General features: G+C 45.2%; 1 protein-coding gene across 1 annotated transcript; it reads left to right on the top strand.

Annotated features, from left to right (window-relative positions):
* Window positions 1-22,136, top strand: LOC309647285 (uncharacterized protein C13orf42). The gene is made up of 4 exons (XM_082434517.1): window positions 1-533; window positions 14,877-15,024; window positions 17,173-17,404; window positions 18,374-22,136. Exons 1-4 carry the CDS (start codon window positions 129-131, stop codon window positions 18,546-18,548), a joined length of 960 nt encoding a protein of 319 aa, XP_082290643.1. The 5' UTR covers window positions 1-128; the 3' UTR covers window positions 18,549-22,136.
* Window positions 22,137-25,099: the final 2,963 nt, after the last annotated feature.

The following is a 25,099-nucleotide window of genomic DNA, read 5'->3' as shown; positions in this document are numbered from 1 at the left end:
CCAAGAATCAGAGGCCTCCGGGAAGACAGATGGCAGGAGGCCTGCACGTTGGCTCCTGGGCCCCCAGCTAGATCAAGTGGCGCCGCGCAGGCAGCTGGAAGGCACCCACAGAGAGAAACCCGAGCACCATGCTCAGAAAGCTCCACTCCATCTTTCACTCCGGCCCGCAGAGGAAGGCGGAGGTGGCCGAGAGCCCTTACTACGACTGCGCCAGCCCCCCGGTGAGGCTGATCCGCAGCAGCTCCATGTACGTGGTCGGGGACCACGGGGAGAAGTTCAGCGAGTCCTTAAAGAAATACAAAAGCGCCAGCAGTATGGACACCGGGCTGTACTACCTGCAGCAGGAGGGGGACCGGGCGTGGATGTACTCGCGCACCCAGGACTGCCTGCATTACTTACAGGAGCTGCTGGCATTGCGCAAAAAGTACCTTAGCAGCCTCAGTGACCTGAAGCCCAGCCGCGCCCCGGGCATCTCCTCCACCTCCTCGAAGTCCTCCAGGGGAGGAAAGAAGTCCGCCTCCAAAGAAATAAAGGTGAGTGCCGCCGCCGAGAAGTACCACTGACGTGAGCGCTTTTCCGAGAGCCTCTGACGCGGGTTGGAGCCCTGGGTCATCCACGCGCAGCTTAATTAATCTGCGCCTTCTGGCTGACGGCTCCATCCACCTCAGAGACTCTCCACTGCCATCTCGCCAGCCTGGGACGGATGGCCGGTCCCATGCTGAGTTTTCACGTGGAGACCACGGGGAGGAGCAGCTTCCGGCATCCACAGAGCAGCCTGTGGGGAGGACTCGGGCTTGGTGTCAGACAGACGGTGTGCGGGGCACATCTGTCGCTTACTGCCCACTTCCTGGGTGAGAGAATGCTTGTAGGACGTTTGAGTGACAGCACGTGACTTCCCAACAAGTTTTTGTTATTCTTATTATTACCATCACATCTAAAAATCCCAGTGAAAAGTGAACATTTGGAGGATTTGCTCTGTTTGTTCCGTGAGCCCGAGTATTGGGGGGACTCGGGCACAGCCTCAGAGAGAGTCTGTGACTCTAAGGAGACTGAATGACAACTTTGTTGGGCACTGGAGGCTTCCAGCCCAGGCAGACCAAGCAGGAAATTGGTGAAAGAAAGAACTTGCATTTATCTCATACTTATTACAGTGTTTGTACACATTACCTTTTCTTGAGATAATTCCAGTAATGAATAATGCCAGAAGGGAAGGGGGGAGAAAGTCCCTCTGTATCGCAGAAGAGCAAGCTGAGCCTCAGTGACCTGATTTTGCTAAGATCCCCGACTCACTGTTACTTATTCCTTTGTTTCCTCAATTAAAAAAAAAAAAATGAAGTTTGAGGCTATTTTAAATTGCCATCAATTGTTCTCCTGGTGACTGGGCTCTAAGGTGTTCAGAGCAGGCCTGTGTGGCCCAACAATGCCCCCCTCCCTCCCGCCCCAGAGTGTCCTGCAGGCCTGCAAGTCCCATTTACACTGAGTGACCTACTGGCCTGTTACCAGATCTCTAGGGCTTGGTCTCACCCAACTGGTTTCAACTGTCTGCATTTTATCCCAGGTGGGAGCAGTTTAAATAACCATTTGAACTCCAGAAGTAGGGCAGTGTTGGGGCCGATACAAAGTGTCTTACTCTTAGGTTCCAGTACTGCCCCTGTGGCCAACCAGCTGCGGATTTGTGGGCCAGCACCCCCTCCTTCAGGGCCACCTCCGATGACAGAGGGGGTTGCCGTGATTTCTGGACTTCCAGCTTGAGCATCCTGGGGTCCTCGGTTCTGGTTAGATTCCCACCAGGCACTACATTTTCCTGCAAAATGGAGTCCTTTCTTGGTAGAACCTAGCACTCTTCCTCTCAGCTCCAATCCTAGTTCAGCATCTGAAGACAGAGGGAGGGGTTAGAGGTAGAACACCAGCTCTGGCCCTGTAGGGATGGCTGTGAAGAGGGCCCAGGCATGATGCAGTGCAGGGATTTCCTCGGGAGATGTCTCTTGCCACGGTGTAACCAGGAGAGAGGTTTTATGTTTGTTCTTATTTGAAGTATAGTTGATTTACAATATTGTGTTTGTTTCAGGTATACACTATAGTGATTCGGTATTTTTGCAGATTATATCCCATTATAGGTTATCACGAGATAATGGGTATAATTCCTTGTGCTACACAGTAAATCCTTCTTGCGTATCCATTTTATGTATAGTAGTTTGTTAATCTCATACCCCTAATTTGTCCCTCCCCTCTTCCCTCTCCCCTTTTGTAACCATAAATTTGTTTTCTATACCTGTGAGTATGTTTCTGTTTAGCATATCCATTCATTTGTATTAGTTTTTAGATTCCACATATAAGTCATAACATATAGTATTTGTCTTTCTTTGTCTGATTTATTTCACTAAGTGTGGTATTCTCTAGGAGAAAAGGGACCCCTCCTACACCATTGGTAGGAATGTAAATTGGTGCAGCCACTATGGAAAACAGTATGGAGGTTCCTAAAAAAACTAAAAATAGAACTACCATATGATCCAACAAGCCGACTCCTGGGCAGATATCTGAAAAACACGAAAACACTAATTCGAAAAGATACATGTACACCATTGTTCATAGCAGCATTAATTACAATAGCCAAGACATGGAAGCAACCTAAGTGTCCATCAACAGATGAATGGATAAAGAAGATGTGAGATATATATAATGGAATATTACTCAGCCATAAAAAAGAATGAAATACTGCCATTTGCAACAATGTGGATGGACCTAGAAAATATTATGCTTAGTGAAATAAGTCAGGAAAGAGCTTTAAAACGGCTTTGAAGTTAGTCAGATCAAGGCCTGAATTTTAGGTCTGTATTTAGCAGCTGTGTGCCTTTGTCAGGTTAAGTTTCTCTCTCTGGGCCTCTATTTCTGGAGCATACAAACGGAAATAAGAATATACCTTGTGAGGAGGAAGCAAGACCCGGCCTGTGACAGGACCTGGCACATACTAGGTAGTCCAGTGTTCACTGCTCTGAAATGTATGGTGCAGGAGGCGTATAGGAGCCTGGAGACAAGCTGCTCTCCTTCCCTATTGCTCCCAAAGAAAGAGCTGTCTGCTGGGCGTGCCTGAGAAACGGTGGGTGAGGTCTCCGTGGCTAGCAAGGTGGCCTTCCTGGCTCTCTGTGCACGGCAGGGGCAGGGGATCCGGAGGGGCCCTTGCTTCAGGAATGTCATCACCTTCCTGCATTGGTAGAAAACACTTGCTGATGTTCAGATTTAGGGCAAACTCTGTTCTTTTCCCTTGACCCCCTGTTATGTGCTGAATCTTGTCTCCCCCAAATCCTATATTTAAGTCCTAACACTCAGTACTCAGAAAGTGACCTTATTTGTTTTTTTAATAAATTTATTTATTTTTGGCTGCATCGCATCTTCGTTGATGCGTGCGGGCTTTCTCTAGTTGCGGCGAGCGGGGGCTACTCTTCGTTGCGGTGCGTGGGCTCATTGTGGTGGTTTCTCTTGTTGCAGAGCACGGGCTCTAGGTGCGCGGGCTTCAGTAGTTGTGGCACATGGGCTCAAGGGCTCTAGAGCATAGGCTCAGTAGTTGTGGTGCATGGGCTTAGTTGCTCCACAGCCTGTGGGATCTTCCTGGACCAGGGCTCCAACCCATGTCCCCTGCATTGGCAGGTGGATCCCCAACCACTGCGCCACCAGGGAAGCCCTATATAAATTTCTTTTAAAGAAAAATGTGTAACGCTGGACACCTTTCATATGGTTAAGTGCCAGACAATAATCAGAGTTCTTTACATCAGAGCTTTCTGTGAGCTCTTCCAAATGATCATTTATATAAACCCATAACAATTCATCCAAAAGTCTATTAAGCCCTAATTAATATATTTTTAGAACACTTTTTGAAAGTATATTAGTAGAACACTAGAAAATGAATTCCTTAAGAGGTCACGGAGGCTCTAAAAACACTTCATTTAGGAATCAGGAGAGTGTTTTTATAAAAGGTTTGACAATGATCTCTTATTTCTTAAAATATAATATCCTCTTTCAGTAAAATACTCATAAAAAATTTAAAATTTACCATTTGAACCATTTTTTAAGTGTACAATTCACTGACATTAAAGACAGTGCTGTGTAGCCTACTACATCCATTCCCAGAACTTTCTCATCATCCTAGACAGAAAACAGTGACTCCCCATTTCCCCTTTCCCCAACTTCTGGAAACCTGTATTCTACTGTCTGTCTCTATGAATTTGCCTATTCTAGGAACCTCATATAATTGGAATCATACAGTATCTGTCGTACTGTGACTGGCTTCTTTCTCTTAGCATAATGTTTTCAAGGTTCATCCATGTTGTAGCCTGTGTCAGAACTTCCTTCCTTTTTACGGTCCATGAGCTTGCGTTTTGATGGCAGGTGAGGAGGAAAAGTTGGAGATTATGCTGTGACTTTGCCCGGAGTACTCATCAGCATTTGGGGTCCTCACTGAGGACAGTTCCCCACGGGTTTAGAGCCAGATGTACAGGTAAACAGCCAGCATCCCTCTGTGAGAACTGGGCCACCTAAGTGGACCTGGGTGGACCATGGTGTCTGTGCTGCCGGAGAGGCTGTTTGGGGTTGGCTGCAGTGCCCCAAGGAACTCTACCCAGAAGATTTGAGCTGACATTTTCCAAAGCCAGGGTTCCTGGTCACCCACCACAGCCAGAATAAATTTCATTAATTCACCTGTGAATCATATAGTTCTGAACAGCTTCGATCCCCGATATGTCTGCCTGGATGAACCAGCTGCAAAATGCACACCCTCCCAGCACCAACCCCCCTCCCACCCTGCTCCAGCTAAAGAAATTCACCTGCTACAAGAATGATTTAAACAGAACCAGTGGAATTCTGGAGAATGCCTGCCAAAAGTGATTGATTTTTATTTCAAGTAGTTTGGTTCTGATAATAGTTAGCCTTCAGAATCAATTTTCTATCATTGGCCATTCAGTCCTGGTTCATGAAATAAGACCAAGTCAACAGCAAATAGATTTCTTTTTCTCCTCTGTGGTAGAAAGATCTGAATCCAATTCATCTAAAAAGATTCCAAATCATCCATATATAAATTGCATATGCAATGGGAAGAAGGTTCTGAATCGTTTCCATACCACTGGGATTTATTTTTCAGATCTGTTGGGGGGACTTTCTGCAAACACAGTGATATTAAAGTGCAGGTTTTCTGTGAGCATCAGTTACTGGAGGTCTCTATCACTTTGCCTGTATCTGGTTAGCAGAGTTGAAGGGCAGTGAACATTCAGTATGAGCTGCAAAGACTATTCTATTATGCTTGGCAGCGCTCTCCAGAAGATGGCAGACAGTAAAATAATCATTGATAACAGAGCATCCAATTCCTGCAGCCCCTCTCAGTCAGACCACAAGACAGGTAACTATATTCCCCAATCTACCTTCCAGACATGTGCCGTTTGCTCAGCCTAGAAACAATACAGTACTTCGGCCTCCGTTTTTCCTCTCTACCACACCCCGCCCACCTGGCTAACTTCTTGTCTTTTAAGAGAGCAGAGAAAGCACTGCCCCAGGAAGCCATTTCTCATGTCCACAATCTAATGCAGTGGATGTCCCCCCTCTCTGGGTCTGACCCTTATCTCAGCACTCAGCACCCAGCACCCAGCAGTCAGCACATAGCACCGTAATTGTCTGTTCATTTGCTGTGTCTGCTACTGGCCATGAGCTCATTGAGTGGGGCCACCATGTCTTACTTCTCTTTTTATCTCCAACCTCTAGTGCAGCTCCAGGCATATAGTAGATGCTCAATAAACTAATAACCCGAGAAGCTCCAATTGTAAGTTAAGAATGGAACTTTACAAAGTTTGATGGAAGACCTGGAAAAGTAATAGGTCTGTGGTTTTCAGTGAGTGGAAAATTATCTTGTTTTTAATGGAGTAGAATATAGTTTGGGGATATTCATATGGAATGATCCTAATAATTAAAACATCCCACATGTAATGGATCAGAGTTTACCATCAAAAAGACACTTTTTTAGGTAAACATTTGTTTCCGATTATTAAGTTATATTTGCTCATTAAATGAAATTTATAAAACACAGAAAAGTGTAAGGAAGAAAATAAAAATGATCTAGAATCCTATCTCCTATCATCCAGAGACAATCACTATAAAATATTTAAGTATATTTTCTTTCAATCATTTATTTCTTGTATAGTTGCAGATATGTATATTAGGGCTGCCAGGTAAAATAAAGGATGCCTGTTTAAATTTGGATTTCAGATAACGATGGATTTTTGTAGTATAATTATGTCCATATAATATTTGGTAGCTATTTATGCTAAAAATTTATTCACTGTTTATATAAAATTGAAATTTAACTGCCATTCTATATTTTTATTTGCTAAATTTGGCAACCCTGAAGTGTGTATATGTATAAATTTACTAAATTTGGCTCATACCATATACTTTTTTAGAATTTATATTGTGGGTTCTTTTCTATCTCATTAACTAGTTTTTGAAAACTGAAAGTATTAATGGCAAAAAATTTAACAACTCACATTTTTTAAACAATTGTTAAACATTATAAATAAATTCATCTTACTCTGTCTATAAGGCATTTTTTTAGCAGTGATTCCTAAAAGTGTGATTAATGGGCCAAAGGTGAAAGGCCATTCATTTTTAAAGATTCTTCTACATATTGTTTTCCAGAAATATTTTATAATTTATACTTTTATCAACAGTGATTTAGAAAGCCCTTCTTATTGCATTTTATCAGCACCAAGTAGTGTCATTAATTTTTAAAGTTTACTGATAATAATAGATTAACTGCATTGTTTTATGTACTTTTTTTTGATTATTGCTTAAGCAATGACCCTTAAAGAATGACCCTTTTATTTTATCAAACCAATGTGTACTTCTTGTTTAATGGATTGCCCATTCATGTCTTTACACATTTTTTGGCTCTACTAAATATTTTTATTTATTTATCTGGACTCATATTAAGGATGTAACACATTGTCTGCCACATGTGTTAAAAATATTTTCTCAAAGTTATGTATCTTTTAATTTTACTTAAGAGTACAATTTTATCATTACAAATACTATTGATTTTTATGTAGTCAAATATGTCAATTGTTGTCTTTGATACTTCTTTGCTTCATGCTTAGAAAGTCCTTCTATGTCTCAAGGTCAGTTGCATATTTGCCGTTTTTCTCCTTTTTTTATAGTTCCATTTTAAAAAACCCAACCCTCTTATCTATTCAGCAATTTATTTTTACATGTAGTGGGATGTGAGAATCCAACTTGAAATTTTCCCAAATAGCAAAGTTTCAACACCATTTATGGACAAATCCACCCCTTCTCTCATTGGATTGTGATGTTTCACGTATCGGGCGTGAAGATTTTTATACTATGTTTCAAGCATATTAATTCAGTTCTATTAGTTAGGCTTCGAACAGTTTGATAAATGTGAGCAGAAAACCTTCACTTAGTGTTGAACTAAAGTGAAATGGTCATTTAGGTGACATTTAAGGGGAGGAGTTACCAGGTCCTAGCAAAGGAAACAATGGCCTTCAGATTATAAAGCGGGAGAAAAAAGACTAAGCCTCAGACTGTGAGTCTGAAACCTCTAATACCAAAGACAAAAGACGTGCAGCTACGATTCCAAAATGATAGTAATGTTTAGCTATGAGAGGTAATTCCCAAGTTTAGTTTTACTACAGTTTGTGACAAACCTCGTCCTTTCTTTTTATCTCTTTGGGCTGATTTTCTCAGCTCTATTGTGTATATCACTATTTTTTCCCTTCAGCTCTGACAAGTCTACCATTAGCTTATCTATTGAAAATTTGGATGTGGGTATGTGTACCTATGTATTTAAATTTCAGTGATTATACCTTCTCCCAAGTTGTTTGTTTCTCAGATTTACAGTTCTCATTTCTTAAGCTCCTATTCTTTTATCACAAACCCCTATTCAATGATGGGTACACATTTCCTTAGGTGATGTAATATAAAAGGGATAAGATGGGACTTCCCTGGTGGTCCAGTGGCTAAGACTCTGCACTCCCAATGCAGGGGGCCCAGGTTCAATCCCTGGTCAGGGAACTAGATCCCGCATGCATGCCGCAACTAAGAAGTCCACATGCCAAAAAGAAGATCCCACGTGCTGCAACTAAGACCTGACACAGCCAAAAAAAAAAAAAAAAAAGTAGGGGATAAGATAAGTATTGCTTTGGACTTGATCTTAAATAGCCATTTCAAGGATGGCAGAAGGAAAGAGGATGTATTAGAGCTTTTAAGGTGTATCCTGAAAAGCTTCTTTTGAGGACATTAAATTGCTTGTGGATAAATTTGAGCTGTTTTGCATTTCATTTCACCCAGCTGAATGATCCAAGGGAAAATGATCTCTCCAATCCAGACCAGTCCCACATTTGATCCTGGAAATTTCATCACAATGAACTGACAGTTTGATTTCCAGGTACGATTAGCTCAAGACAGTATTATAAGACTCCATAAAAATAAGGAGTACAGAGTTCTCAAAATTTGCTAAGTTAAATCCAACAATATACATTAGCAACATGCAAACTGGTTGGAGAATATAAACATATGATAATGGCATGTATATAGCATACATTCATTCATTCTACAAATTACTCCGTGTCAGGCATTGAAATGGGTGTTCCGCATTCACAGACGGAAAGACAGTCCGCCGGCCCTGATGCAGCCCATAATCTGAAGCTGCAACTCTCAGCATCATTGCCTGAACCACACTGGTGTGTTGGAAGAGAAACACGTAGAATTACAACAAGAATGTTGGAAGTTGGGTATATCCGACAACTTGTCTCATGTAGGTAGTGGCTGGCAGTGAGAGTCTATCCAAAGACAGTCTTATCTGTGAGTGCTATTTGCCAAAGCTATTTCATAGACGAGGTTAAGGATCACGGGTCTAGTGTGGGGCTCTGAGGGTATAATACAACGTTACTGTCCACACAAGGCAGAATATGAGCATAGAAAAGACGTGTGTGGGTCTGTCTGCTGCAATGAGTGAAAGCTTCAGAAAGGAGGTGCCCTGTGAGTTGGCCCTCCGAAGAGGTGGGGGGGGGGGAGTGACGCCAGGAAGAAGAGGGGAGGAGAAGGCTAGATGTTTAGTGGTGGTCCTCTTGACGTTGGGTGGGTTTAGAATGTCCCCCTACCCTAACCTCTGACACAATATTTCTGTTTACAACTGGAAGTTCATTTTGTAGCATCCAGATCTCTTGCAGACAAATACTGACAGATCCCAGAAGAAAGTAAACAGATTGGAGAAGCTCAAGTACCCCAAGGGCAGGTGAAACCGGGCAGGATGGGAGGTGATACGAAATGCAGAAAAATAAACTGCCTTGGGGGACTCAAAAATTAAAATGAGAAATACGGTGGAGTTTGGTTTGGAAAGATGCAAATGTTCTATCTGGGGAAAGTAATCCAAGACCCAGGCCTGTTGTGAGGGGGTAGGACGGGGAGGCTTGGAAAATGATAACCTTAAGGACACTGAAGGTTAAAGGGGAGTCGGCAATGCAGTACAGATGGCTTTCAGAGAAAGCGCCTTCCCCTGGGGCTGCGGAAGCGCTGCTGGAGAAGGAACATGAGCCCTGCGAAACCCAGGCCTGAGCAGGGGCCACAGGAAGCAGCCTGCGTTACACGCAGCCTTTCCAAAGTAGTTCAGTTCTGGGCTAGGAAAAAGTCAAAATCGGGGGGTGGCGGGGCGAGGCAGTCCACTTTTATTTAGAGTTCTGAGTTCAGAGAGGGAGAACCATTTGGGTCTCACCCAAGGGTGTTGATGACTGACGCCCCATTTTGTGCAACCCCTGCTTTGTAAAGTAGATTTTCTGTGATGTTAGCCTGAGCCCTGAACCCTGAGCCTCAGTTGTGCAGCTCTTGTGCTAGTTGTCTTGGCTGGAGACCAAGAGACGGTCGTAGTAGAGACCAGAAAGGCCCATGGAAGCTGCGGGAAAGGCAGGAAAAGCCAGAATCAGCCTGAGTTTAAACTAGGACTTGAAAAGGTCCAGGGAGCCTGGACTTGTAGATTAGCCTTGGTGTCACCAAACCAGGCTTGTTTGCCTGATTCACAGCAAGCCCAAACTCTGAGATGCCGAGATTGGCAGCAAAGAGAGGGTTTATTCACAAGGCAGCCAAATGAGGAGACAGGAGAACAAATTCAAATCCACTTCCTGGAAGGCAAGACGCTCAGGTATCTATGCAGTAAAGAAGCAGGGCGGTCTGGGATGTGGGGAACTAAGGAAAGGGTGGGGTAATTGTCGTTCTGTGCAGGTGTAACTAGCCTACAGGCCTCTGCACGTCCAAAAATGGAGGCACCTAGCACCATCTGAGGGTGGAGTTCTCAGCCCTCTGATGTCAAAACGTCACCGAGCAGACACTCGCGCATGCCCGGTTGGAGGGTTGGTAGTCCTTTCCAGCCTTAACTGGCTCAGCTCCAACTAGACACAGGTGATGCCAAGTTTCTGGAAAACAACTCAGGCAAACACCTTGTTTAGGCTCCATGCTTCTTGGAGGACAGGCAAGTCTTGTAACAACAATTAAAACAACCTTGATGTGGGAAGACAGGTTACAGGTGAAATGGATTTAACTGATGATTACCCACAGTTTCATTGGTACTCAGATAAATCATCACAAAATTCATTTGGAGACATTTAAAAGTATACTTTATAAAGTACAAGAGAAGATTTGTTAACCAAATCTTACTGAACTGACCTGCCAGATGACTTGATGCTTACCGTTCTCTCTGTAAAGGGAGCTGAATATTTACAATTAGAAGCCTATACTAGGGTATTATTGGCAAAATGCAAAATGATGTATGTGTAAGCACTAATTGTAACAGCGAAAGATTTCAAACAACCCGAAGCTCTAACAATAGAGGACTGTAGTTCATTCCTACAGTGTGTCTGTGTAGTGGAGAATTGTGCAGCTATTCAAAGGGAAGAGGAGGATCTCTACTGCTGTGAAGTTATTCTTAGGATACACCAAGTGAAGAAAGCAATTCACAGGGGGATATTGTATGCTACCTTTTGTTTTTTTAAAGAGTGGGTTAATACACATTTGCTTGTGTTTTCAAAAAGAAATGATGGAGAGAGAAACAAAAAACTTGATGTCTGGTCAAAATGAAGACTAGCAGAGATGAATACCAAACATTACACCCAAGATGCGAACAAAACTGCATGAATACAAGCAGAGGAAATTGCCCTCCCCGCCCCCCCCCAAGCCAGGAGGTGATTTAGGTCACGTTTGGGAACTGGGTGGGAAAGGTAGGTGCATGCCTATGAGTGGGATGCCCTCATACCTGTAGCTAGTAAGGGGATGGGGCAGAGGGGGGGGTGGGGTCCCTTTACCTGGTCTCTATGTGCGGAGCAATGGGAAATACACAGGGACATAAGGGTCCGGGCCCTGTAATCCAGGCGCTTTGTCCTCTTTCTTCATTGACCTGTGTCCTATCCTCTTGGGTCCTGTCCCTTGTGTCCTTGTCTTCATGGAGACACTCCTGTCTGCTCTTGCAAATTCAGGGCGTGAGACTGGTATTTAAGGTTTTCAACCTAAACCAGACCCCGAGGTGGGGAGCATGGGCCCTCTTGCTCCCTTCCCTATGCCTGGATCCTTAGAGAGAAGAGGGTCTCAACTGCTCTGTATTAGAATCACCTGGTTATCTAAATTAATTGATCTGGGAAAGGGCCAGTGTAGAGATTCTTTAAGAGCATCCAATGAGGGTCCAACCTCCAGCTGGGATTGGGCTCCACTGTGAGAACCGCCCGGACAGAGATGAGGGGGAGTCATAACCCCTCATAACCATCATCCCCCCCAACCGGGTCCCCAGACTCCTTCAAGGGGTGGTGCTTTCATTTGCAGGGAAGGAAGGCAGAGCTAAGGAAGGAAGGAAAGCAATTGTTTATTCATTTTCATTTATTTATGTTCCTCCCTCATTCCATGAAGGGCTTGGGCGAAACTGATGAAGGTAATTGAGGCAAGTTGGGGAAAGCTCTCTTCGGGGATGAGACTTGGTCACACAGGTACATAGGGGTCAACCACAAATAATGTCACCAATGTCTCACTCTCCAGCCACACCAGGATCCAAAAGCTCTTTTAACAGAAACCAGCTTTATAACGGTGATAATGTACTGAATGGTCCAGCAGAGCCCCGGATGTGCAGCCCCAAAGAGCAGACTTTTAAGTGCTGGCCAAGGAGCTTATCTGTCAGTGTCTGTGGCTGTGCCCAGGAAGGCAACCACTGCTAAGCACAGCAGAGAGGGTGAGCTGTGCGGGAGTGTTGAGTCCCTAAGCTTGAAATTTTGCAAACAAGAAACATGTTCGAATATTTGGAATAACCAACGAAATGTGCAGCTGAAAGGGTCTTTGTCCATTAGTTTTGATGGACAGAGAGTACAATGGCTGAGGTGGTGATGTATATGCTGGTAATTTATTTTTTTATTTTGTAAATATTATCCTTAGAGGATAATTCTTGAGGAGATTGGGGATATTCACAAGAGGCCACAGTCAAGGGCTTGTGTTAACCTAACTACTGGCAGTGTGCTCATTCCTGTTTTCCTAGCCTTTAATAGTTAAGACACCAAAGTTGACTCTCTTTTAAGCCTTTTAATAAATGAAAGCAATTGATCCAGGCTGCTTTGAGCTTCTGGCCAAAGTCTACTTCCTGGGGACACTGAGGAATGAATAGCTTAGATGAAATTGTAGGGTGACCCAGATGGAAAAGAATATGGTGCCCATGAGCAAGGTTGAGACTCTTGCATTCAGCCAAACACTGATGGTAGTTGCTACTAGGGACTTAGTGATATCCCTTGCATGTGGAGATGGTTTTTGAGATGGGAAAACCTACAGACCTTGCATTTCTATTAAATAATATTCAACCTTCCTTTGGGGCTCAGTTCAGATCATGTGGTTTTCTCGATTCTTTGTTTCTCTCTCTTCCAGTTCACAAAAAATTCTCTAAAATAATATGTGCCATCGTAGAATTAGATTAGGTACTGAGGACCATGGAGCCTGGAGGAGGGAAACAGCCCAGGAGAGGGTGGTCTTCCTGGAGAAAGAGCTGTCTCAGGCACATCTTGATGGTTGGATAGGAGTTGGCCAGATAAGGCATTCAAGGCAGAGGGACCGCAAGAGAAAACACGGGGAGGATAAAAGCATATGGACCTGCCTCTAGATATGAGCCTTCCTGTTATCTGCCTGCAGGAAGGATGCTGGTGGCCCAGGCTTCTGTGCTCATACAGACTTTCAACCAGCCCCTCAGTTTTTCATTCCAACCCTTGGTGTGCCTGGTGTTGCCAAGTCTGGAGCATTTCTGGTTCCAAGGGTCAAACTGTCCCCCTTCTGAGCTGCTTCATCCACCCATGGTTCTCTGGGAGGGCGGTCCCTCTGCGCCGTTACATCAATTCCCCCGCTTCAACTGCTTTCCATCTGGCAAGAGCTCTTGAAAATCTCTCTCTCACTGATGACCTCTCTCTTGTTCTCTTTGACACTGGGTTTCAACTTTCCCCCTGCCCACTTTCATTTTAGTGGGCTCTTTGAAGAGGGTGAGATAACTACATGTGAATAGTTTTCCACTTTTAACAGAAAAGGTTCAGTGTATGTTGTGGTTCTCCAAATTTTTTCTCCAAGAATGCTCCTTACAAATATAAAAGGAAAAAATCCTCTATTTAAAAATGTTTCCTGGGAATTCCCTGGTGGTCCAGTGGTTAGGACTCTGCTTCCACCGCTGGGGGCACACACGGGTTTGATCCCTGGTCCGGGGAACTGAGATCCTGCAAGCCGCGTGGCTTCCTAGTGGTACAAATGTTTCCTAGTGGTACAAAATGCATACATTTTACCAAAATCTTATGCATATATAAAGATATCATCCTTTAGTTTCCTAACATGCAAATCTGCAATTAAATCACTTTCATTTTTAATACCATCCCACTTTCAAAGTGCACACAAAAAATAAAAGCACTCTATATTTGGTCCAAATAGCCCAGGTTAACACATATTGTCTTTCTTTTTTCTCCCTGAGTTCTCTTATTTCCTAAATTCTTCAGGGAGCTTTTTATTAGTTCACATACTGATTCTGTGCCTACATCATGAGTTCTCCATTGAAGTCCACCATGGTGCTTGAACTTCTGTGATGCCGGTCGCTGGTGACTGACTGTGGGCTGTTGTGAAGAGAATGATGATGGTGATGATGGTGATGATGGTGATGATGGTGATGATGGTGATGATGATGATGGTGATGATAGCGTCATGAAGAATAAGTCAGGACAGAACCTGGAACCTAGTTACGCTTTCCGTAGATTTTTTTTTTAAACTACTTTAAAGACGTTACGGAAAAACCTGAACAAAATTTTTGGCCAACCCAATATTATTCCTTACACTGTTCAAACAATCACACCAATCTGTCTTCAATTTATTCCATGCTTGAACCGAAATTTGGCCACTTTAGGTACTGAAAACTCTTCTGGAGTATTTTATTTTCAACATATCTCGTCCCCTCTTTCCTGCTGTGAGCATCTCATCGCCTACCTAAGGAACTGTACAATCTCCTAATTGGGTTTATCAGCAGGCAACAGGCCAAAGAAAGACAAATTATTTTGCCTAATGGTCAATAACAGTCCCTGACCAAGACAGCGGCAGATCTACCCACCCTTTCACTCCCCCTCCTGGAGATAATCCGAAATCCATTGACCTACAGCAAGTGCGGATCTGGAGTATCTACCTTCCTTTCAAGGGCACTTATTCAAATTTACCTGCAAATTCATGACTTCACATTGGTTTAGTTTCAGCAACACGTGGTCCTTTTCCATGTTACCTGTATGTGGGCGCCCCAAGGCTGGCTCAGGCAGCTCTGCTTTCTCCTCTCTGCCCTTCATCTCTAGCAGAAAGCAACACCCAAGAAGCCCTCACAGTTCAGTGCGGATGTGGCGGAGGCCATCGCCTTCTTTGACTCCATCATGGCAGAGCTGGATACGGAGAAGCGGCCGCGGGCTGCTGAGGTTGACCCGCAGAATGAAGATGTGGACTTCGATGGTGAGTGCCATCCCGGTGGCAGGAGGTGGGTGGAGTGGGGTCTCTGGGGTGGACTTTCTCTGATTAAACGGAAACTCACATCTGCAAGCCAAAGCCTGGCCCTGAGCTTGCTCTACTCCTTGGGGCCCTGGCTTTTGTCGTCACTGTGGTCGCTGCTGCCACTCCAGGCTACCCCTTCAATCCTCAGGCTGTATTTGGACAAAAACTCCTTCCCTGTGGTCCATTTTCCACAGTAGAGGTGGGGTGGAATTTTGTAAGGCTCCAGGAGGGAAAGCAATAGGGTAACAATTAAAGAAAGGGATGAGTTGGGAGTTGTTAAATGGGTATAGAGTTTCAGGTTTTTTTTTTTAAACAGCTGTTGTGATTTTTTAATTTAATGTAATTTAATTAATTTAATTTTTTACTGAAATATAGTTGATTTACAATGTTGTATTAATTTCTGCTGTAGAGCAAACTGATTCAGTTATACATATGTATACATTCTTTTTATATTCTTTTCTATTTGTTTTATCTCACGTTATTGAATATAGCTCCGTGTGCTATACAGTAGGACCTTGTTTATCCATTCTATATGTAGTAGTTTGCATCTGCTAACCCCAAACTCCTAATCCATCCCTCCCCCACTCCATCCCCCTTGGCAACCACAGGTCTGTTTAGAGTTTCAGTTTTGCAAGATGAAAAAGTTCTGGAGATCTGTCACATAATGATGTGACTATACTCAACACTACTGAACTGTACACTACAAGATGGCAACATGGTAAATTCTATGTTATGTGTCTTTTACCAGAATTGAAAAAAGAAGAAGAAAAGGGAATAGACAAATTATATTTAAAAATTGGGCTTGTGACCCTACCTGAGCTAGCTTGGCCCTGGGCAGCCCTGTCTACTGGACCCGACTCTGACCCTTCACCCACTTTGTCACCCCTCTGCACCCCTCCCCCCAGCACTCCCCCTATGGCCTTCATGGGCCACCACTCTGCTAGGATGTGTAGGCAGGAGAGGGCCGGGGTGCTTGCTCAAGCCCAGTCTGGATCGTTGGAGAGGGAGTGAGGTGAAGGCCGTGGGTGAGGCTTTTCTCCTTGCCAAGGTGTATCACTGGCTGTCTCCTGATGGAGAGCAAATAACTCAACCACATTCATGAGTTGAGCCCACTTTTAAATTCCATTACTCAGCTGTCTGTTTCTTTCATCTTCGACTTGCCCCTCATGGTGTAATTAATGATGATTTAATTTAGCAGTTACTGGCCCCTGGTTATTGAGGCAACAGCTTTTAGTACCAATACTAACTTTTAATACTAAATATTAAATATTTTATTTAATGCTCGAAGATTACATTCTTGTGGTGTGTTGTTGTTTTTCTAGCCCTGATGGACATGTATCTGTGAGATTTCGGTTCTCACTGGGTTCTGTGGCGTTTCACGGAAGGGGATTCCCACTCCCCAAGCTCACTGTACCCTGCAGGGTAACTGGCCTGCCCCCCTCTCCCACTGCCGCCCCTGACAAAGAACAACCCTCACCTTCAGAGTCGGGCCTGGGGAATCCAGACATTGGTAAAAGGACAATGAAATCTACTGAGGACGCAAGTGTCATCTTCACAGTTATAATTTTTTAATGGAAATGACTTCATGTTTTCTCTCTGATAGCCACAGTAACGTATGTTCACTGTAAATCAAATGAATCAAACAGTACACCAAAGTATAAAGAAGAAAGTAAAGAATTTGACCTGTAATTCTACCACCTAGAGTTAGGAACCACTGTTAACAGTTCGGTGTACGTCCTCTCAAAAAGGCTTTAAACGCACACAGGCCCACTTTGTTACTCTTTTTAAACAAAAACAAGATCTCTTTGCTATTTTTCATCCACTCTTTTCACTTAACGATTTACAATACATCATGGGCATCTTTCCAAGTCAGTAAACATAGGGCTATGTGCTTGTCTTTAATGGACACACGCTAGCGCACTGTCTCCCCAAACGATAACTGCAGAGTTGAATCATCCCCTTCGCTTGGCTCTCCGGGCCTTCCTAAGCATTTCCTGTGTTACGTATGTACGTATTGTGGGTTCTTAGCTGGATCTGTCCTCTCCGTGGCCTTCTGCTGCCCCCCGTGGCGAGTCCTCCTCTCCCGGGGGCCCTGCTTCTCTCTTCCAGTGGCCACCAGCTCCAGGCAGCACAGCCTGCACTCCAACTGGATCCTGCGGGTGCCCCGCCGATGCTCCGAGGACATTGCTGGGCACACGGCAGCAGGCCAGTTCCGGAGGAGCACGGAGCGCAGGGCCGTCGGCACTCAGAGGAGACTCGAAAGGCACCCCATCTACCTGCCCAAGGCTGTGGAAGGGGCCTTCAGCACGTTGAAATTTAAGCCCAAAGCCTGCAAAAAAGAGTGAGTGCTCGGGTCACATAGCATAACCAAGATGCTCTCATGTGCACCAGACTCCTGCGTTGCTTCTTAGGTGCCCTGAACCCCCATCTTACACGGAAAAATCATTCTTTTGTGTATGGGGGGAGGGAGGTCTTCGTTTAAAACATTTTTTGATAGTCTTATATTCACAGTCTAGCTTGGTTCACCACTGTCCCCACCCCTAACTGTACCTCGAGCTCTGGACCTGCCTCTCCCTTTCTGGCCCACTTAGCCCTCATGCTCTGTCCATCCTCTTTCACTCTTTCCCCCAAGTGCCACTGACACACTGTGTACCGCAGATTTTTAATGAGACTTTGGGGTTGAGGAGGGCATAGCACCATGAGGGAAGCAGCACTGAACCAATTAGATCGCCCTGCTGTAGAAAGGCATTGCCAGGCTCGGATGCAGAACATCTCGCTGACTGGGCCCCTCCTGGCCCTCCTGCCACCATCTCTTGGCGTCTCTCCCTACAGATCCTCCTCTCCCAAGATGAGTTGCCATCTCTAACCCCCAAATCCCTGTGACTTACTCCTTCAGAGAAGTATGTGCGCTCCTGATCTGGCCACCCTAGGCCATGCTGCAGGGAGCTCACCTCTCACAACAGAAGGGCCTGTCTCGGCTCGTCCACCTGTCTTCCTCTGTTTCTACAAGAGCCGTCCAACTCTGATGGGTTCAGGGGTTTTCTAAATGGCAGTTTCCTCCCATAAGAATGGACAATGTACTGGACATATTAAAACCAGGACTCAACCCTCATCCTTCCCCTCCAAGGCCACGTTGAGGTCCAGCTGAGGTCCACCCACAGCCCCCATGATGATACCGCTTTGACCTCCACGAGGCCCAGCACTAGGGGAGCATCCGATGGGCTCCGTCAGGATGGTAAATCGGAGCATCCATTCTCCGTGCGGCCAGCCAAGCCAGACTTAAACCCTTTGCCTCATTCCTCCCTTCCAGCCTGGTGAGCTCCAGACAGATCCTCTTCAACTTCTCGGGGGACGACACGGACTGGGACGCAGAGCTCTTTGCGCTGGAGCCCCTGGCATCCCCGGGGGAGGACCGCTACGAGACAGAGAACCCCAGAGGGCAGTGGCTGCTTCGGGAGAGACTCTGGGAACGAACAGTGCCCTGACTGCCTCAGCCCGGCAGCCTGGCTCAGGCTGGGTTCCGCCGAAGGCGTCTGCTTTCACTGCAGCAGGTGTCGTCTGGAAGAGTTAAAAGCGGAAATTGTCACAAAGTCAGGCCCAGGAGCACACTGCCTGCCGGTGCCCAGCCAGTGCCAAACATACCCGTGGCCTCCTGGAGGGCCTGCCTTAGGGGCCTTCTGGAGCCTGGCTTTCCCAGCACGGGCGAGTCGGCTGGTCATTACCGCCCTGCTGGTCTTCAAGAGCGGAAGGAACGGAAGGTCCAAGCTCACTCCCGGCCTCCCCTGGCCTGTCCCTGGCTCTCCATGCATGTGTCCAGGTGGCTGCGAGCGTCCCACTTGGTACAGGAAACCAGGAAATTTGCCCATCATGGATCTCTGGGCCAAGGTTTTCAAAGAGGCAGCACCTCTCCCCACAGGGCTCAGAAACATTATGGTCATGTACTGAAGTTGCCTTCTTTTGTGCAGAATGCAGTTTGGGAAGCAGCTTTTTTTCACCCTAACCCTTTTCACAGTGTTCTGGAAACTTCTGCCGGGTTAGGCTGAAGACAAGGCCAGTGTCCTGGCAGTGGGATGGGGGAAGGTGTGTGTCCTGCCTGGGCACCCCCAGCCTCCAAAATCCTAATAGATACCCATACAGCCAGTGTGTGAATGCTACGCCCCCCCTTCCCCCAGTTCAGAGGGCAATCAGAACCTTTTGGAATAGAAAGGATTTCTGATTTCCATAACCGTCTGAATTACATATTTAACATATTCTTTGCTTTCTCACGTACTTTTTGCGCATTTGCATATAGTTTGACCCCTCAAGTTTGAGAACCACTGGTTTGGAGACTACACTGCACTTTGTCCATCCTCAGCTATTTCTTCTGGCATTTTCTTGTAAAAAAAAAAAGAAGTCACCTGGCAGGGGGTGGTGCAGGAGTGTCAATGGCGATAAGGGAAGGAGACACACTAGGAAACACCAGTAATCGAAATTAAGCCAAGGATGCTTTAGGCTAAGGTCCCTCTGAGAACTGAATAAAGCTTCCCTTCTGCGAGGCCCATGCAATGATTTCTTATCGTTCAGGTTTTTTGTAGAAAGAAGTTTTATTTATGTGAACCTGACTCTCTGAATCTAAGTATTTGTAACTGCTATGAGAAAAAAAAAAAAACCTAATAATTATGTGACATGCTTAAATTTTCTTTTTTTCTAGTTTAAATAAATTTTTTAAAAAAGTTCCCAGGTGTTGCTGATTCTGCTGGTCTGGGGTCCATACTTTGAGAATTGATGACTTGGAGGTTTGAGTGTTGAAAGAGGAAAACATGGTGTGGGGCAAGAAATTTTATATCAACACATTTTCAGAATGAAAATATACTGGAAATGTCTTAATAGTTGCCTTTATTATTTTTTGAGTGCCAGTGTCAATGTTTGGGAATTTTCTTTCTTTTTGTTGCTTATATTAAGCCCACTATAGCCAGAAGCTTGACTGAAGAATAAATGTTTGGGAGATTTGTTTTATAAACTGCATTAACATCCACCAAGTTCCATAACCATATATCTTTCTTTTCCCCAAATGTGGCCTTGTTTTGAAGCCCCACAAATGAGAGTTCACTGCTCAGTATAGACTCAGAATAAAGATCTCTTTACTCTGCCTCTTATCAAACTACAGTTTATCGTAGATCAACCCTGACATTATGTGGTGAAGACACTGTATATATTTTGCTTGTATAGATAAGAAAAAAATAAACAGGACAGATAGGATGTTTGGAGTCTTGATTTTTTTTTTAGCATTTATTGCTTATGGAACACGAAGCTGTGCTTTTCTCTTTTGCTTCATGTTTTGTATATTTTTTTTGTCTTTAATGAGACTATACACAGACTGCCTGAAAAATTCCATGATTTAGAAACATAAGGCTGGCTTGTCTTGGGGATGATTTTAGGTCTTTGAAATTGGTGATAAACCCCAGGATCTGGACTCTGCCTGGGGAATCCTGAGGTGGGGTCTTGAAATGAATAACATTTGAGACAATAGAAGTCAGTTCAGTAAAATCAGCTGATGTGATTGATTCGTCTCTCCCTTGAATTGACTAGTTATTCAATCAGCTCATTGTTGGCGTGCAATGTTAGCGGCCCTAGCTTTCCCAGGACTGTCTCTGTTTTGATACATGAAAATCTACCTATCCCTAGACAGAATGTCCAGATAGAGGATGTGAGTCCCAGGCATCTGACTTGTTCTCTAGCCTTGGTTTCTACTCCCACCCCAAAATATCTTCTCCTTCACATGGAAGAGACATGGGAGCCTTTAGTACGAGTCATATACATCCAGCTCTTTGGTTGGTTGCTAGGCAACTGAGAACAGGGCTGCCAGGACAGAGCTTTCTGGTGCCCACTCTTAGAGCCCAGAGTGGTTCTAACAGGAAGCTGCAGTCCCCTCATCACTGATGGCCTTTTCATGGTGGCTTAGTCTCCTGTTGCTGTTGCAACAAATTACCACAAATTTAGGGGCTTAAAACAACGTAAGTTTATTCTCTTACAGTCTGGAGGTCAGAAGAACCAAAATCAGTCTCACCGGGCTCAATCAAGGTGTGGGCAGAGTTGGTTCCTTCTGGAGGTTTTGAGGGGAGAATCCACATCCTTGCCTTTTTCTGCTTCCCGAAGCCGCCTGCATTACTTGGCTTGTGACCCCCTTCCTTGCCTCACCCCAGCCCTTTTGCTTCTGTGATCACGTCTCCAACTACTCTGATTTCCTGCTTCCCTCTTAAAAGGACCTTTGTGATTATATCACTCCCACCTGGATAATCCACACCCCTCTCCCCAGCTCCAGACCCTTAACTTAATCAGATCTGCAAATTCTCTTGTGCCTAATAAGGTAATGTTCACGGGTCCAGAGGATTAAGACGGAGACATCTTTGGGAGGCTATTATTCAGCCTACCACACATCATATCACAAGATGTTCTAGTTCTTCTTATTAATCTGGCCCAATTTTCTTTTAAGCTCAATTATAACAGCCCAATATCTATGGCAAACTCTGATTTAGCTTACATTTCCAAATTCCTTTGGTTCTAGCAGCTACCCTGTCATTTTGTTAAAGTGAAATTCTGTCTTGTCTGACAGGTTCCTATTTGAGGAAGGCTTTTCAATTGTACAAAATTCCCAAGTGGAAAAACGTTAGCACTTCAACCCTGTAAGGATTTGGAACGGGCAACAGTTCTACATAAACATCACTGCTGGTCAAGAGTGATGTTTTCCTTCAATCAATCTATCAGGTTGATTAAGCAACTGCTATGCACCAAGCAAAATAGTATAAGCTCCACTTTATGCCCTTCGGCAACTGGCATCCAAAAGGGGGAAGATAGGACGAACTCAGATAAAACAGTGCTGAGGACCTATCGCTTCACTGAGTGCTGGGGAAGGCTGGCATTCGGGGGCTGGGGGGAGCAGTGTGCAAAAAGACAGTCATCAGGACAGTTGCAGAAAGTGGACAGTAAGGGGATGACCTTGACCAAAGGGCAAGCTTCTACTGAGTAGCCATGGAAAGCCAGAATGGATAGACTGGGGGAAGTCAAAAGAGGAGTGTAGAGTTGGTCAGGTGGGGATCAAGCAGCAGTATTTACAATAGCCAAGACATGGAAACAACCCAAGTGGCCATCAACAGACAATTGGCTTAAGAAGATGTGGTGTACATATGTAAGGGAATATTACTCGGCCTTAAAAAAGAATGAAATATTGCCATTTGCAGCAACATGGATGGACCTAGAGAATATTATGCTTAGTGAAGTCAGACAGTGAAAGACAAATATATGATATCATGTGGAATTAAAAAAATAATACAAATGAATCTATATACAAAATGGAAACAGACTCACAGACATAGAAAACAAACTTACAGTTACCAAAGGGGAAAGGGGGTGGGGGAGGGATAAATTAGGAGGATGAGAGTAACAGACACAAACTACTGTACATAAAATAGAGAAGCAACAAGCATTTACTGTATAGCACAGGGAACTATATTCAGTATCTTATAGTAACCTACAATGGAAAGTAATCTGAAAAATATATATAACTGAATCACTATGCTGTACACCTGAAACTAACACGGTAACTCAACTATACTCCAATTAAAAACATGTAAAAAAAAAAAAGAAAGAATTGAGCATGATCCCATCTTGAGCTGAAGAGAGGAGAGCAGAGCCCTCAGAAGATGCAGTCTAGCTGTGGAGGGGGTGGAGCCTGGAGGCTAGCCCCTGAAAAGCTGTTGGATTAAACCAGTCGAAGCTTCCCAAGTCCTCAGGAAGTGGCTCTCAAGCCCCAGGTCTGACTTCTGTGGTAGATCCTGCCCAGGATCCCCGTGTGGATCACACGCACATCAAACACGGAGTGCCCCGGGCAGCGTTCCCTGGAAGGAGCAGGAGGTGTGTGGTGGCAGCGAGGGGAGGGTTTGGGCAGATCTACTTTGTAAATCAATTCACGTGGCCATTTTGGTTGATCTCACAGGCCACGGAGGATGCCAAAGGCCGCTGGACATTCTCTTGGGGGAATTGCCCATGTTTGTTTATCCGCTTACTTGCCACCTGACAAAGACTGCGAGCGTGTACTATGTCCCAGCCTTTCGTTTGGGGAAATCATTTAAACAGAGCCTCTCACGGAGCTTTCAGACTGCTGGGAAAGACAGGAGTCAGAGGATTACACCACTTCATGTGAACTGTGGCAAGTGCTGTGAGGGAGGCCCTCAGGGTCCCGGGGAACTTGTAAGCGGGGGCTCTGAGCCAGTCGGGCAGGGTGGCTGGGGAGGACTTTCTAGATCCCAAATGGTTTCATTTGTCACACTCCAACACTCGAGTGTCACCTCCTCAGAGAGGCCTTTCCAGACCACCATGTCTCAACCATCACTGCTCTCAATCTCCACCGTGCTTTATGCTGGCTGCACCATGTGTACTGTGATCTAACACATGAGCACGTACACACACTTACACACACGACTATACCCCATCAGAGCGTGAGCCCACGAGAGCAATAGCATGGTCTGTTCTGTTTGTGCTCTATCCCCAGCGCCGAGAACGGTGCCTGCACCAAGAGTGTTTGTTGACTGAACAACTGATTGACAATTTGCATTAATGAATGAAGTGACAATGAGCTGAGATCTGTAGGGGAAAATGAGGCATTGAAATGTAAAGGGATGGGACTGCAGAGAGAGATTCAGGCTGAGGAAATGTCACGGGCAAATTCAGGCTGGAGGGAGCACGGCAGGTTTGAGGGAAATCAAAGATGTCGTTAATTTATTCCTAAGGTATTACTAAGCACCCATGTTTGCCTGGAACTCTTCCAGGCCCTGAGAGCAGAACAACAGGACGAGATCCCTGCCTTCAGCACCTATACATTTGGGAGGAGAGGTGTACAGGCAGTAAACAACTGTATATTATGTGTATATATATTTAAGTATAATAAAGTGCCAGGCAATGATAAATGCTATGAAGTAAAATAGAGAAAGGGCTAGAGAGTGGAGGGGCAGGAGGGGCGCTTAGTCAGGAGGGCCTCTCAGAGGACGTGATGCTTGAACAGAGACCTGTGAGTGAGCATTGAGTGAGACGAGGGATGAACAGGAAAAGGAAAGGAAGGAGGCAACGGGAAGTCCGGAGGCAGGATGGCATCAGGGGACCCTGAGGATGCAGAAGGGAATGTGCCGGGTGGTCCTTGGGGGGTTCTGAGCAGGAAAGTAACATAATTTGATTTAGTCCCTGAAAGATGATTCTGGCTGTTGGGTGGCGGTTGGAATGTAGGGGTCAAAAGGAACACTTGGGAAACCAGTAGGGTCACTGGGCAGTGGCCCAGCCAAGAGATGGTGGAGCCTGGGGCCTGGGTGGGAGGATGGGGTAATTCAAGATGATTGGGCTTCCGATAAACTCTGAAGGAGGACCTAGAGGTATGCAGGCTTGCTGTGAATTAGACACGGATATCTGGGGTTTTAGCCTGAGAACTAGCAACTGAAGGTACCATTTATGAAGCTGAGTAAGAGAGGGGCCGGTTAGCAGGGGGTTTTGGGTGGGGAGTGAAATCAAAAGTTCTATTTTGGGGGCTTCCCTGGTGGCACAGTGGTTAAGAATCTGCCTCCCAATGCAGGGGACACGGGTTCGAGCCCTGGTCCAGGAAGATCCCACATGCCGCGGAGCAACTAAGCCCGTGCCCCACAACTACTGAGCCTGCACTCTAGAGCCCGCCAGCCACAACTACTGGGTCCACGTGCCACAACTACAGAAGCCTGCATGCCTAGAGCCCGTGCTCCGCAACAAGAGAAGCCACCGCAGTGAGAAGCCCACGCACGGCAACAAATGGTAGCCCCCGCTCGCCGCAACTAGAGAAAGCCCACGCGCAGCAATGAAGACCCAACGCAGCCAAAAATAAATAAATTTATTTTTTTAAAAAAAGTTCTATTTTGGTTATATTCACTTCAGCTTTCCATAGAGGTCCCAGTGGGAAATTAGCCATCTGTGTGCAGAGCCCAGGGGAGAGGGTGGAACCAGGGATCTCAAACTGGGAGCTGCCACCATAGAGATGGGGTCG

This window comes from Balaenoptera physalus (assembly GCF_965194825.1).
Source record: "Balaenoptera physalus genome assembly, chromosome: 18".
NCBI lineage: Eukaryota > Metazoa > Chordata > Mammalia > Artiodactyla > Balaenopteridae > Balaenoptera > Balaenoptera physalus.
The sequence above is the reverse complement of the archived record's forward strand: the minus strand, read 5'-3'. Positions and strand labels throughout refer to the sequence as shown.